This window comes from Cyclopterus lumpus, chromosome 9, assembly GCF_009769545.1.
Source record: "Cyclopterus lumpus isolate fCycLum1 chromosome 9, fCycLum1.pri, whole genome shotgun sequence".
Lineage (NCBI taxonomy): Eukaryota > Metazoa > Chordata > Actinopteri > Perciformes > Cyclopteridae > Cyclopterus > Cyclopterus lumpus.
The window spans coordinates 25563537-25578646 of NC_046974.1; the positions used below are offsets into that span (position 1 = coordinate 25563537).

General features: G+C 41.2%; 2 protein-coding genes across 10 annotated transcripts in view; both read right to left on the reverse strand.

The window, feature by feature from the left end:
• Positions 1 to 31: 31 nt before the first annotated feature.
• On the reverse strand, positions 32 to 6219 carry zgc:64051 (leukocyte surface antigen CD53). Its single transcript, XM_034540899.1, has 8 exons — positions 6102 to 6219; positions 5282 to 5352; positions 4336 to 4524; positions 1314 to 1388; positions 1126 to 1233; positions 944 to 1048; positions 724 to 807; positions 32 to 602 (listed from the first exon to the last, which is right to left on the reverse strand). The coding sequence occupies exons 2-8, from the start codon at positions 5342 to 5344 to the stop codon at positions 531 to 533; spliced, it is 696 nt and encodes a 231-aa protein (XP_034396790.1). The 5' UTR covers positions 5345 to 5352; positions 6102 to 6219; the 3' UTR covers positions 32 to 530.
• A 2530-nt stretch (positions 6220 to 8749) lies between these two features.
• pnpla7b (patatin-like phospholipase domain containing 7b) overlaps positions 8750 to 15110 on the reverse strand; it is a 31653-nt gene continuing 25292 nt past the window's right edge. For 8 of the 9 annotated variants that reach the window (XM_034540887.1, XM_034540892.1, XM_034540890.1 and 5 more), the window contains 10 exons: positions 14647 to 14803; positions 14329 to 14445; positions 13853 to 13922; positions 13355 to 13471; positions 12146 to 12294; positions 11778 to 11930; positions 11570 to 11686; positions 10653 to 10737; positions 10385 to 10512; positions 8750 to 10238 (listed from right to left, as the gene is read on the reverse strand). In XM_034540887.1, the coding sequence (XP_034396778.1) occupies positions 10167 to 10238; positions 10385 to 10512; positions 10653 to 10737; positions 11570 to 11686; positions 11778 to 11930; positions 12146 to 12294; positions 13355 to 13471; positions 13853 to 13922; positions 14329 to 14445; positions 14647 to 14803 (1165 nt within the window). In that variant the 3' untranslated portion in view covers positions 8750 to 10166. Of the gene's footprint in view, positions 10239 to 10384; positions 10513 to 10652; positions 10738 to 11569; positions 11687 to 11777; positions 11931 to 12145; positions 12295 to 13354; positions 13472 to 13852; positions 13923 to 14328; positions 14446 to 14646; positions 14804 to 15110 lie in introns of those variants that run through there. The other variant, XR_004609943.1, reaches the window with a different exon arrangement.

Below are 15110 nucleotides of genomic sequence, written 5' to 3' on the forward strand. Positions count from 1 at the left end.
AGCTAGAAACAGGAAATGGTGACAACATGAATTTAGTCAAAATGGAGGACTTTAATACTATAGACAATGCTTCAGTGGGACATTATAGGATTTTCAAAAGTCATCAAGTTTGTAAAGATTGTGGAAGAAAGTTCTATCATATATTCAATGTTACATAAACGACTGCTTTTCCTTATGATTCCCTGTAAAAGATGTTGAGAAACGAGCAGCGTTCACGTCACACAGCTCGGCCTGAAATAGCATTTTAGTTCTAACTCACTCTCATTACTGAAGCCAGAGCTTTCTGAAATCTAATGTTTTCTTGAGAATTATTTGGTTGAAACATATTCTGGGATCAAAGCAAAACAAAGATTATTAATATCACATTGCTCCCACAAAATAATCATTTAATGATCCTAAAAGGGCTGCTTTTTCCAGAAACATCCCTTTTTCTAGAACTCTGCCAACGGGATTTGATCAAAGGACAATAACTGTACAATATTAACCGTAAGATACGCAGATCACTGACATATTGTTTGAGAGAATATTGTCTATAGCTTGTAGCCCAGTCCGGATCTGCTGATGTGGCAGAAGAGCGTCATGGCGAAACACATTCCCAGGACCTGTCAACAAACCAGATGAAAAAACTATGAGAGCTGTATTTTTGGCCACTTGGACCTCCAAAAATGTGCTCAAATTTTGTATGGAGAAGTGAACAAAGTATTTAAATATGCATCAGTTTACCTCGATAATGCAGAGGACAATGACTGAAATCCCAGTGGTTAGGAAATTCTCCTCAAACAAGTTCTTCAACGTTTCCAAACAACCCTGCAAACAAAGCGCATAAAGTTGAGATCAACTGTAGCCAACAGTCAATGCAATGGTAAGGCATCTATCTGGCACAAAGGTGACCTCTGACCTCTGCAGTTTGTCCAAACAAGCCTCAATTGAAGCCTCTGTCTACCTTTTCTCTGTACTTGGCGTTTTGGGTGCGACAATCGGTCAGACAGCAAGACTCGGGCACTTTGTCTCCCCAGTCTGTCCAATTATGGACTCCACAGCAATCGAGCTGAAAGGGATTATTAAAAAGGTTCATGATAATGTTTTTTCCCGCAGACATTTATGTGAGCTGTCTGATCCGCTCACCTTCTCCTGAACCACGTCCCACTCACTCATCACATCCGTGGTGTTGACGTTCTTTCCTTTTGCCTTTTCCAAACCCTTGTTGAGATCGTCTTTCACCATGCTAGCGATCTAAATGGTGCGGAGAAATGATCAGATTACAGATAGTTTATATGTGTTTCCTGTATGAGCACAAGCCGGTGTGACCCTACCTGACCCTCATACATGAGCAGCAAGCATGCTGCAGTCAGCTCCACCAGCATCAGGATGAACAGCACCAGGAAAAACTGTCAACAGAAGAAGATGTTTCATCTTTGAAAACACATGACATACCACAGAAGATGTACACAATGAAAGGAAGAGAGCTCTACACAACAAGAGTGTAGGGTCCGTGGGGCCAGAAGCCCATGAGACCCAACCGGTCCCCAGAGAACCTCCATCACACTTCCTGCTTTAACGCATGTCTAATAAAGTGCTTCTGTTTATCACGTGGAAGCTACGTGCGTTAGCATCCTAGCTACCAACTAGCACGCACCACAAAGTACAGCTGGGGCTGATGGACAGCTTTACTTCTGGTACCATTTGGTCGTGTTTGGTAGTATTTGGTCATGTTTGGTATTATTTGGTTGTGTTTGGTATTATTTGGTCGTGCTTGGTAGTGTTTGGTCGTATTTGGTCGTGTTTGGTAGTATGTGGTAGTATTTGGTCATGTTTGGTTGTGTTTGGTAGTATTTGGTCATGTTTGGTATTATTTGGTTGTGTTTGGTATTATTTGGTCGTGCTTGGTAGTGTTTGGTCGTATTTGGTCGTGTTTGGTAGTATGTGGTAGTATTTGGTCATGTTTGGTTGTGTTTGGTAGTATTTGGTAGTGTTTGGTAGTATTTGGTAGTATTTGGTCATGTTTGGTAGTATTTGGTCGTGTTTGGTAGTATGTGGTAGTATTTGGTCGTGTTTGGTTGTGTTTGGTAGTATTTGGTCGTGTTTGGTAGTATTTGGTAGTATTTGGTCATGTTTGGTAGTATTTGGTAGTGTTTGGTTGTATTTGGTCATGTTTGGTAGTATTTGGTCATGTTTGGTAGTATTTGGTCGTGTTTGGTAGTATGTGGTAGTATTTGGTCGTGTTTGGTCGTGTTTGGTTGCCCTCGATGGACTGGCGGCCTGTCCAGGGTGTCCCCTGCCTTCGCCCTATGTCAGCTGGGATAGGCTCCAGCGCCCCGCGACCCTAATGAGGATAAGCGGTATTGAAAATGGATGGATGGATGGATGGTCGTGTTTGGTATTATTTGGTCGTGTTTGGTCGTGTTTGGTATTATTTGGTCGTGTTTGGTAGTATTTGGTCGTGTTTGGTAGTGTTTGGTATTATTTGGTAGTGTTTGGTATTATTTGGTAGTGTTTGGTAGTATTTGGTCGTGTTTGGTATTATTTGGTCGTGTTTGGTATTATTTGGTAGTGTTTGGTAGTATTTGGTCGTGTTTGGTATTATTTGGTCGTGTTTGGTAGTATTTGGTCGTGTTTGGTAGTATTTGGTCGTGTTTGGTAGTATTTGGTCATGTTTGGTAGTATTTGGTCGTGTTTGGTAGTGTTTGGTATTATTTGGTAGTGTTTGGTAGTATTTGGTCGTGTTTGGTAGTATTTGGTCATGTTTGGTAGTATTTGGTCGTGTTTGGTATTATTTGGTCGTGCTTGGTAGTGTTTGGTCATGTTTGGTAGTGTTTGGTCATGTTTGGTAGTATTTGGTCGTGTTTGGTATTATTTGGTAGTGTTTGGTAGTATTTGGTCATGTTTGGTAGTGTTTGGTCATGTTTGGTAGTATTTGGTCATGTTTGGTAGTGTTTGGTCATGTTTGGTAGTGTTTGGTCGTGTTTGGTAGTATTTGGTCGTGTTTGGTATTATTTGGTAGTGTTTGGTAGTATTTGGTCATGTTTGGTAGTGTTTGGTCGTGTTTGGTAGTGTTTGGTAGTATTTGGTCGTGTTTGGTAGTATTTGGTCGTGCTTGGTCATGTTTGGTAGTGTTTGGTCGTGTTTGGTAGTATTTGGTCGTGTTTGGTATTATTTGGTAGTGTTTGGTAGTATTTGGTCGTGTTTGGTATTATTTGGTCGTGTTTGGTAGTATTTGGTCGTGTTTGGTATTATTTGGTTGTGTTTGGTAGTATTTGGTCATGTTTGGTATTATTTGGTTGTGTTTGGTATTATTTGGTCGTGCTTGGTAGTGTTTGGTCGTATTTGGTCGTGTTTGGTCGTGTTTGGTATTATTTGGTCGTGTTTGGTAGTGTTTGGTATTATTTGGTCGTGTTTGGTATTATTTGGTCGTGTTTGGTAGTATTTGGTCGTGCTTGGTAGTATTTGGTCGTGCTTGGTAGTATTTGGTAGTGTTTGGTCGTGCTTGGTAGTGTTTGGTCGTGCTTGGTAGTGTTTGGTAGTGTTTGGTCGTGCTTGGTAGTGTTTGGTAGTGTTTGGTCGTGCTTGGTAGTATTTGGTAGTGTTTGGTCGTGCTTGGTAGTGTTTGGTCGTGCTTGGTAGTGTTTGGTAGTGTTTGGTCGTGCTTGGTAGTATTTGGTAGTGTTTGGTCGTGCTTGGTAATGTTTGGTCGTGCTTGGTAGTGTTTGGTAGTGTTTGGTCGTGTTTGGTATTATTTGGTAATGTTTGGTCGTGCTTGGTAGTGTTTGGTAGTGTTTGGTCGTGCTTGGTAGTGTTTGGTCGTGTTTGGTATTATTTGGTCGTGTTTGGTATTATTTGGTCGTGCTTGGTAATATTTGGTAGGATGTATATAACCAATAGTGAGAGCGATCAAGAAGGCAAAGTAGCTTAAAGCCTTCACGGTTTCTTTCTTTCTTCCCGTGGTGACTCTGGCTCAGTGGTTAGCAGGTCCGTCTTTCAATCAGAGAATCGGCGGTTCGATTCCCGCCTCTGCTGGACCTAGTCATTGTGTAGGCCTGCAGATGTGCTTTCCTTTCATTGGTCCAGGTTGAGAGATATCATTACAAATATACATAGCAATGTGTCCACAGGTGTGAATGGAACTCAGACCTACTATGAAGTGTGTCGTCATGGCTGTAAAATGATTCAGTGTGAACAACTGACTTATTTATGTCAGACTTGAAGAGGTAGTAATCCAGGTTCAGGTGACACGTAAAAAGAAGAGAGAGAGTCTTAAACAGCTGATCATGAGGAGTCGGCAGGTCGACGAGAACAACAACACAAGCATGGAGCACCCAGGGGTGCTGCGCGTCTTACCGTCAGGAGGAGACAGCGGTTCTCCTTCAGAGCGCCCAGGAAGCCCAGGAAGGACACGCAGGTGATGACGATGCCACTGATCAGCAGCATGTTGGCGGAGGTGAAGCTGGCCAAGGTCGGGGTGAGAGCAGCCATCTTGAAGTTCACCATCATGTAGACGCCGAAGATCAGCACCGCCACCCCACACATCTGGGTTAGGGTTATGAGAATGATTACACAATGATAATCCAATTATATCCTATGTAATTATATTGTAACACTGACAGCGTTCTTTTCTTCTTAATGAGTACTTCAAATTTCAATGCTTTACATTTTACTGATGATTCTTCTTCAACCTGGACCCTCTTTCTCCGTGTTTATGTGTCTATTGGGGATGTTTTTAGACATTGGTCCAGTTCAAGTATTGAGATCAACTCCTCACATCAATGAAAGGGATTGACATGTCAGAGGATAACTGTCTGACAACATTATGGAAATAGCCATCCAGAGAAATAAAACGTTTTGCTTTCTGTGTCATGTGACACATAAGAGATGGAGCGATGCCGGCGATGTTTTCTAAAATACTTTCAACGTCTGAATATTTCACTGTTGTGGATGTGACACACGATTTCAGTATGAGACTTCAGAGTGAGACACACAAACAAACAAGAGCCACATTCCATTTCTCTGTCGGGTTCTTTCCATAATGTTTTAGAGGACCGGAGCGCCCTCCCTCAATACTGAACCAGCTTCAAAACTTCTTTCCCCAATAGTCACTGAGACACAAAAACATGGGAAAACATCCCAGTTGAGAAATAGCAAAGTTAGCTTCCAGTAAAGAATCAGTCAGCATCTTTTTTTCCTTTTTTCAGTCGGTTCATTGATTTGTACCAGCAACACTTTCAGTTATCAAATCATTATTTTGAACATGACCGAATGTGACGCTGGATGATTGAGACATACGTACAAAACAAAGTAAGTTGGCGAAACACATGGTGTACTTTAAACACTTCAGGCAGCCTTGAGCCATTCTGGGACCTGCAACAAGAAACAAGCAAATCAACTTTCAGATGATCACACTTCATCTCATGTGAACAGAGGAAGGGAGTTTTTCCTGATCTGATGTGAGGTCAAAGGTCAGGGATGTCGTATGTGTACAGATTGTAAAGCCCTCTGAGGATAATTTGTGATTTTGGGCTATACAAAATAAACTGAATTGAATTGAATTGAAGGAAGCAAAAATGTATCTGTTGTGAACTAAAAAGCAGTAAATTATATTATTATAGCGTGCGTGTGTGCGTGCGTTTGCGTGTGTGTGGGTGTGTGTGTGTGTGTGCTGACACATCTCACTTCCTGTGTTTCCTCCCAGTTTACTTGCAAAGTGCGTTACAAATACATTTTAAGTTTATTAAACAGGACATGTTTAATAAACTTGTCTAGTTGTTGATGACATCACAAGGGTTAGGTCTACTGTGGAAATGAATATTTGGTAACCACAGTATATATTTTTAAATATCTAAACAGCATCAGAAACCTCAAATAGTTCATCTATTTATTATTATCTATTAATAAAGAAGGATGCCAGAATTATATAATGTTTGCTGGTGTACACCTTTACACACAACTTTGGCAATACGTTTTGGTTATTTTAAGTCATTTCTACGTTTTTCAAACTCTTTATTGGGTTTCTATTTCGCCAACACATTCTTTTATGATAAAGAAGAAAACACCCTCAAAGAATCGGTTCGCCTCGGACACACAGATGAGAAATGAAGTTTAGGTCTTACCAGTTGGAGAGAATAATCATCTGTCTGTGTTCTCGAGTCGAGGGAACCGAGCTCACACTTCCCTTCTCATCACTTCCTCTTTCTCAGCAGAAGCAACATGGAACATCTGACAGAACGCTTCTTATATTTAGACAACATATGCATGCTCAGAAATAAACAGGCAAACGTGTCAAGAGCTTTGAAAACATGGCGAATTCATTATGCAGCATATGAGCTGACAATTATGTCAGAGGAAAAATTATATCCTACATTTATTCAAAAAGCAAAATATTTTCACAATAGGTTAGCAAACTCACTGCAGACGTGGCTTTACAGGTGTGGTAAGCTTGACTCTTTAGAACAGTGGAAGACTAATTATTTTATTTCATCATTTTTTTAATTGTCCATTGTTTCCATGCAACATAATATATTCTTTCTATAAAATTGAAATTCTAATCGAGTAAAGCTCACGAGAGTTTGTGTAAGTTATAAATGAACTGCAAATGTCTGGGTTTGAATACACTTACTGTGGTATGAGTATCTCTGTTTTACATGAGAGACTTTATTATACTGTTAGAAGCATGGTGGACAACATGCAGGGGCTGAACATGAAGTTTCAGTTTGACGTGTGAGCCGCACCCCGCAGAGACCACAGAGCAGGCAGAGAACACAAATATGGTTTACTGTATACACAACTATGAAACTAGCTACAAAACACTACACTACACATCTTAACTCCCTATTCCAAATTCCTATTTTCATCTACTGATAAAACAAATTGGTCCTTCTTCAGCTATTTCCAATTTTGCGAAAACAGATGTTTTGATTTTGCACATTTTAATAATAATAATAATAATAATAATAATAATAATCCGATGCTTGAAGAGGTTCAAGGTCCATTTATTGTTATTGTTCAACAAGGTTGGGATGAGTTCAGGATTCTTTAAATCACCAGCTGCACCTCCCATTGCTGATGTTTGCAGTCAGGATGCTTTCTATTGCTCCTCGGTAAAACTTAACTACAACTTGGAACGGGAATGTATCCTACAGCAGTTTAAGATCTTCCTTCACCAGGATGGAGATGTGAGGACCACGTCAGGTTGTTTGTGATGCTGATTCTCAGGAACTTAAAGCTCCCCAGCTCCACTGATCTCCACCTCCTTTTCTCTAATATGTTATGGTTATGAAGCTATAGCATAAGTTCAGTCAGAAGACCAGACTCTTGCTAGCCTGTACTTTATGTCTCATACATCTGCCAATCACTTCTCACACATGCTCACTCATTGTTTACTTCCTGTCATTGTTCGGGGCTGTCAATCACAACACCAGCTGTGTAGATCAGCTGGCCCCCATATCCAATAAGCACAGGGAAACAATGACACGGTTAGCCAATCATCTTGGTGCTGTCTCATTTAAATATGACTGTCTCTCTACCTTCAGTTCATTTGTGCTGCTGTTACGCACCCCTCCACCTCCCCATCTCCACCCAGTCTTCATCAGCTTCATCAACTCATCATTCTATCAGCTCATCATCAACCACCAGGTCTGGACTCCACAGGGAATTTATCGGCCCTCAAATACAACAGGAGGGAGGGGGCGGAGCATCAGGGTCAGTGATGAGCTGTTCTTGGGACGGGGCCAAGGAGGTCATCAGGCCCAGCAGCTTCACTCTCAGCAGGGAGTATGGCCGGTCCTCTGGAGGCGGGGCAGACTTCAAGCTGACTCTTTGTTGAGGAGATTGACGCCAGCATCAAAGGTGTTCAGCTCATCTGGCCTCACACATGAAGTGTTGACCTCAAACAAACAGCAGAAAGTAACAGACAGACACTTTCTCTGCAGCTCTCAGCATTCTCAGCCTCACACTTTCCTATAATACTTTCCTATGAAGCAATGGCTCACACACGGCTGTCAGGTGGACAGAGACTTATTGCTGTAGAGTTGTAGCTGTGTATCACTAAATCTATATTTTGAATGAATAGATGTTCTGAACAAATAAATGCAAATATTTCAATGTGTCAAACATATCTCATCAACATTACATGTTTTAATCTGAAAAGAGATCTGTAGCTGTACATTACTTCTTTTGACAGATAATTTTGAATACATAGGTGCATAATGAAGATGTTTAGTAAGGTTTGCATTCACAAAAAGGTTTGTAAGGGGGGAGGGGGTCTTCTGTACTATATTATATACTATACTATACTCAGAACTGTTGTTGAAAATCACTTTTTTATATATAATATACTACTGCTATATATATATATATATATATATATATATATATATATATATATCAAATAATCTGTAAAGGTTGAAAAAGCATTGATCACCTTGTCAAGCACATAGGTCTCTGATCTAAGATGTACAGTAGATCACATTTGACATCTTAACTGACAGTAGCTATGTAATGTAACGTAGCTATTTTATTTGATTATGACCAAACGTTTTTATCATAATTTCGCATTCCACAGAATCATTCATTTATACATTTCCTTTCAGTTTTTCCACAATCTTGTATATCAAGACGTGGTTCCTATAGTGTATGAATGTTAGTTAGTCCTGATGGACAGGTGGCACCTTGCATGGTAGCTCCTCCCATCAGTGTGTGAATGGGTGAATGATGACATGTAGTGTTAAAGAGCTTTGAGTGGTCAAGAAACTAGAACAGAGAAGTACAGTCCATTTACTATACTTAAAGTGCATTCTAGGCACATACAATGTTTGTACTTATATGTTACATTATACAATACAGTGCTTTATGGATCTGAGCTTAATATGGTAGGAACAGTTATGCATAGAACTGTCCCACTGCATATTATAAAATATTGTTACAAGAAAGAATGATTGCAGTGCATTTTTAAGCATGATATGCTTGTATGAGGATACCAATCATTTCAAGGCTCACGTTGTGGTACAATTCCATTCATATTCCCTGTTTTTCCATGACTATGACAGAAAGAAACCATAGACACAACAAATGTGGAAAGAAAATAGACTCCCGTAATTATTAACCAAGTTGTAAAATGATTTGATGTTCCCTGACTTCCCCAAGAGCGGAGACAGAAGTCAGATATATTCCCTTCTCAGAATCTTGTGATGTTTTGGGAGTGGAAACCCTGGTTGTCACTGAACCATATAAATAGAATAGGAGTAGAACAGACATTGAACCGTTTCTAGTGGTCAATTTTTGCTAGATGTTATGGTGATGACACACACTAAAGTGCTGTCGCAGCTCGCCGGGGAAGAGAGCGGACGTCGCTCTGGATGGCTAGTTAGCTAGGTAACGAATGTTAGCGTGTCCTTCTCCAGAGCGACTGGGAGTGACGGATCGTTGGAGCCAGCGACCCTCCAGCAGCTCACTGTTCGGCCAATTCTTTGTGACCAGTGTAGCATGGCGGAATAAGCAAAATAGCTAAGTAGCCAGCTGTGTTCTAGTTAGCAAGCCAGACTCTTAATTCCTCGATACCTAAAGGCCACAGTGGTTACAGAAAATTAGCCCAACGGAGTCGTCCCCTATCTGGTGATAGCAATGTGCTTCCCTACGCTGGGAAGAAAAAGAGTTAGTGCAGGAAGGCTTGAGTTTTTTTAATTGGACTCTCTGCTCTTTGTAACGTTACCACGCCACTGCTTGTTTTAGTCGTCACCTCACTTAGTCTTACCATAAGTCACTTTAGTTTATATGGATGTTAGCCTGCTACAGTGGTCACAAGGGCAACGGCGTACATGAAAATGGCCGCTGCTTGGCCATCCTGCTACGTTGATTTGAATGGGAATGTCTCCTGTACTCTTATTTCATTTATATGCACTTAACTGTTTAAACCACTGACATCTACAAGGTACAGGAAACATTGAGGCGTTTCACTCAGTTCAAACTACCTCCCCTGAGCCTAACAACAGTCACTGAATCAACTCTACTGTTTTGAGCGTCTTTGAGGAAGACACTGAGCATGCTACCTGGCTGCTCATTGGATAAGAGTACTGGCCACATGTTTGTGATGCAAACTCAGTGAATACATCAAAGGTTTCTAGAAATACTGAATTGAAATGCCCTTGTTGTGGAACATCTTCAGCAGCCCTGACAGGCAGTCATGGCTTTGATGGATGACTTTGCGGGGCATTCTTCTGCCGGCGTCCAACTCGGATTTGAATTTCTTCGTCCTGTGGAACAGGAAAAGAAGTGAAAGTCATCACTGTCTTCCGTTTACTTTAGGATGATTGCATCAGTGCCAATGAGAAGGTAGAAAGGTAAGCAGTGACAGATTGGCAATGATTTAAAATTAAATGGTGTTGGTTTTCATACGTACAGTTTCAGCAGTGTCTCCTGTCTCCTCTTCTGTGTGTTCACTTCCTGCGGTGAACGCCTCAAAGTCAGATAGAGCGCTTTCCACCGCCTCTTCATCATAGTCTGTCTGGTATTCATCAGACAGTTCCTCTGGATGAGACAACATAAGCACCTATTATTTATACTACTTAGAGTTACACCTAAAGTCAAAGGAGGCTTTGATTGTGTTTCTATGTACATATCACATTTATGCATTGGTTTGTGATTTCCATATTTTACTGATAACCAACCGTCAATTAAGGCATTCTTCACAGGTTCGATTCTCGACACTATTTCTGCCAGGTCTGTGAAGGAGGCATTCGGACAGGTAACCACCTGAAAGAGAAAAGCCGCATCATTACAAAGATTACTTTAAATCAGCTTCAATTCAGTTTAATCTCACTGTTTTTGATGATACTGATGATTTAGAACACTGGGTTACATTGTAACCTTGGTTCTCTGAGTGAAGAGACTATCTCTCCACACCAAATTACATATTCCATATGTATGGGGAGAAGAAACGCATGGGCCGACCCCTATCGTCATCATCAAAGCGGGAGGGAGCAGGCCTCTGATTCAATTCAGTCCTGAGAACAATGTTGTGTTGGACCAGTTCGGTGTTCTGCTCTGTTCAGCTTGGCAAAATGGTAAACCGCCCTCAGCTCTGGGATGTTGTTCTGCTGGCTCTTTCAAGGGACACTCCAGCCCCCACTGGTGCCTCTGCCCTTGTGGATTGCACCCCATACCCCCAGAGAAGCAACTGCAGAGACCAACTGGCGACACAGCCCTGGACCAAGCATACTCCCTTTTGAAATATTGTCTGGGGACCTCTACCACCTTGAGGGCTACACACAGCTCCTGGTGACCAGCACAGTGGCCTTCAGGGGTCTCTGAGGGAACAACCCCAGGCACAGAAGACACTTATTCACCGAAACAATGGGCATTAGAGCCAGTGGCACCCCAGGTTCCCCATTGTTTTTCAGCCAAGGACAAACCCCTTACAAGATAGGAGACATTACCGAGAAACCCCTCATGTATGTCCCTTAGAATAATTTGGCTTAGCATATTTTTTACACTTCTATAGTCATAGTTATGTGAAAGAAGAACACAATGATCATGGCTTTAAAATCTAGTAGTCTAGACTATAGTGTCCACAGTTTGTACTCACATGGCCAGTTTTGGTCTTGTGGAACTCCTCCTGATGTCTGTCTTTAAGCATGCTGTCCACCACGCCACTGCGCCGCCACACATCAAATAATGTCTTTCCGTGCTGGTATCCCACCTCCTGCAGACACAATGAAGGAGGGATAGAGGGAAGTTTATAGCCGTCAGATGGAAGAGACATGGATAACATGAGAAACAGAGAGGGAACTCACAGCGATCTCGTCAAACTTGCCGAACTCTAGTGTGCCGTAGTGGTCGATGGGCGGCCGAATGTACTCGCAGTATTCACTGTCTTTTACCAGCTCCAGCTGCTGCACACAGCACACGTAAGCAAGCCGGGTTTGGATCTCTGCCATGTTCAGGACCTGGAAGATAAAATCTGCTGAGTCTAATGGGGCGGTGAAGACTGACACTGGTATATTTACTTAGATTTTCACATTCTCATATAGACTCACCACCATTTCCCTAAAATAAGTTCAGCGGGTGATACCGTTGACATTTTCCCACTTTACATGTATGAATTATTGTTGTCAAATGAAAACAAGAATAAAGACAGAGGACATCTGACATGAAAGTGTACCTTAACTTTCTCAGCCAGAGGGTTGAAGCGTTTCCACAGCAACCACCAGCCGTTCAGGGAGTCACCATAGTTGGTGAGGTTGGTTTCATCCCGACTTCCAACATCAATTGCAATCACAACCTTGGCCCCCATAGAACGTGCCACATCAGCTAGATCCCAAAAGGAGAGAAGCACACTTATTCCAGGTTTTAACATATTTTCTCAATCAGCTTTTTATTGTGAGCAATGAGGTTTGGCATGATCAAAAAATGATTTGGTCATTTCAAATGAGAGATTTACGTTTTGTTTCTATATGTAAGTATATGTATTTATGAAGGTCCCTAACTATCGGTCAAGAAAAAAGGACAGACATGGTCGCCTCTGTCTTTTATCTCTGGTATTGTTGAGTCTTCCCCTTTGACACTGTGGGGTACTGGGCCTGTCTATTATACAGTAGTATGTATAATACATATAGAGAGTATAATATATATACAGAGTAGCACTACTGCTGAGTCTATCTGCTGTACTGGTTGAGCACTTTGAGAACCAGATTGCTCGGCCTGCCGATGAAGTGATCTTTTTTTTAGTCACTTGGGAAACTCCCTGCATTTCGAAACCCAATGCAAAATATCGGGTTATGAAATACAACATTTGAAATCTTCCATTACGCTAATAAATGGAGAGTCGAGAAGTAATCCTGGTCAGGAGGCATGCACACATATTCTAATTCCACAGACCGTGGCACATATCTAGGCAGAGAGGGTCTACGTTGGATTTCTCCTCTAAAACAATTCTCCATCTTGGCCGGATGGAGTCCTTTAGTCTACTCCTCCACTTGTACTCTACAGGCATTTGAATACGATTGGTTTCTGGCATGCTGTGAAAAAGGATCTGGGTTAATGTCAGGTTTGTTTTTGCTTTAGTCCCATATGGGGTGATAAGGACTTTATGCCTGGTAAACCCGACAGGTCTTGCATAATGAAAGAGCCTTTGTGTCATTTGAATGACTGTCAAAAAACACAACTTTCCAAAAAAAGAGATCAGAAGGTTTATTTCAGCAATGCCACCTCTTTCTGCTTCACACATGATTTATTTGACTTGGTATATTTGACTATTGTCGTCAGTAAGTGAAAACCAATGAACACATCGTTAAAAAAAATGCTGTTCCTATATTTTGTTCTGGAATATGTCATTGCCAGTCATGTGAAGCACCATGTCAGTGTCTCTCACCAGGCAGGTTGTTGATGTACCCTCCGTCCATGAGTAAATGTCCATCTTTGGGATCACAGAGTGGAGGCAGGTAACCAGACAGTGACATACTGGCTCGGACGTACCGCCACAACGAACCTAGAGAAGGAGAGAGACGTGAATGGTGAATGAGACGTGAAACAGCTTTACAAAAAGAGTGGAAAGACTTTAAGAACTATTAGAACATGCTTTACATTACAAATCCAAGTTATTAAGGGACCACACAGGAGTATTATTTAATGTTTTGGTTAATTTACTTGACATTACATGTACATTGGCTTTGCTGCCCATGATTCTCCACCACCAGGTAAACATTTAACTCATTTATTTCAGTAACAAGTCTTATTTGGAGGTAAAAAAAAAAATTTAAAAAAAAGAATTTTCAGAAGGGATTACAAAAATGTAAATGTGCGATTTGCCATCTTCAAAAGTAGCTGGATGTTTTCTAAAAAGAAAAAAAAAGTCAAAAGTTGCACAGACCGTCAGTGTGAACTCTCATGGAGGAAGCTGTGATATCTGTTGTAATGTTGAAGTACGGGAGCCACAGGTCCTAGCAAAGGCAGAAATATATAGACCATTATTATTGAACGATACAATCTCACAAGCGCTTTGTAACAACTAGTTTTAGCAACAAGGAAATGTGCAAACTGGTAAATATTCTCCCAGAATAATAAAATGGAGTGCTCACTTGAAGTGTAAAATAAAGGTGGAAAGACGTAATACACTTTCAGCTGTGGTAACTGAATCCAGACGATAACTCATAATGTTACATAAAATCCACTAAGATAAACACACACAGCAGAACTGATGTATTAGAGGCAGGTAACCCTTTTCATGTTAAGGGCTTCAGAACAATACCAATGTTCCCTTAAACTTGGCTAAAATCTAAAAATCCCTTGTGCCTGAAAACATAGTAGCACTTATTCCTTGTCTATTTGGAGAACCTCTCACCTTACCTCTATCTGTTTGCCCTTGAAGATCGAGCTCAGGCCAGAGTTAAAGGAAGCTCCAGAAAACATGGAGGTCACAGGGTAGGTCAGATCCAAGATCTTCTTAAAGTAAGAGGTCATATCCTGAGAATGAAGCAAATTTACAAAGGGAAATGAAGAAAAGTGTTAGCTTTCCCAAAAGATTCTCTCTCAGAAATATAATTCAAGTAAAGAAAACTAGTGTCAAGGAGAGAAGAAAAGATAATTGTATAAATAAACATTAGAGCAGATGTCAAGAGCATTTTCAAATGTTTCTTTCCTATCTTCAGTATAACGTCAACACACCATGGCCCACTCCCGGGCCCGGACCCTCATGCGACTGTTGTTCTTCTCCTCAGCATACAGCGCCCCCATTAGGGAGCCGATGGAGGTGCCGCCCACCATGTCGACCGGGATCCCCGCCTCATTCAGAGCCCGCAGGATACCGACCTGAGAGCAACCCCTGAAAAGAGAGTCCTCCATCAAATCTAATTTGGATCAAACATTATCAAAAAGAAGTCAATTCTAACAAGTTCAGCAGTCTCATATTTAGAGCCAGATGTTTTGTAAGGATATGGAAATGTTGTCAGTCATGATGTTTTCACTCATCTGATGAAATGAAACATTGTTGTGCTCCACTGCCCACCAGAGCAATTAGACATCCTTTTATCAAACACCCGCTTGTACTTCTCTGTGACTTCAACATCCAGAGAGAGAAGTTTACATCTAACTAACCACCGTGGTAACACTTTATAATAACTACATGCCAT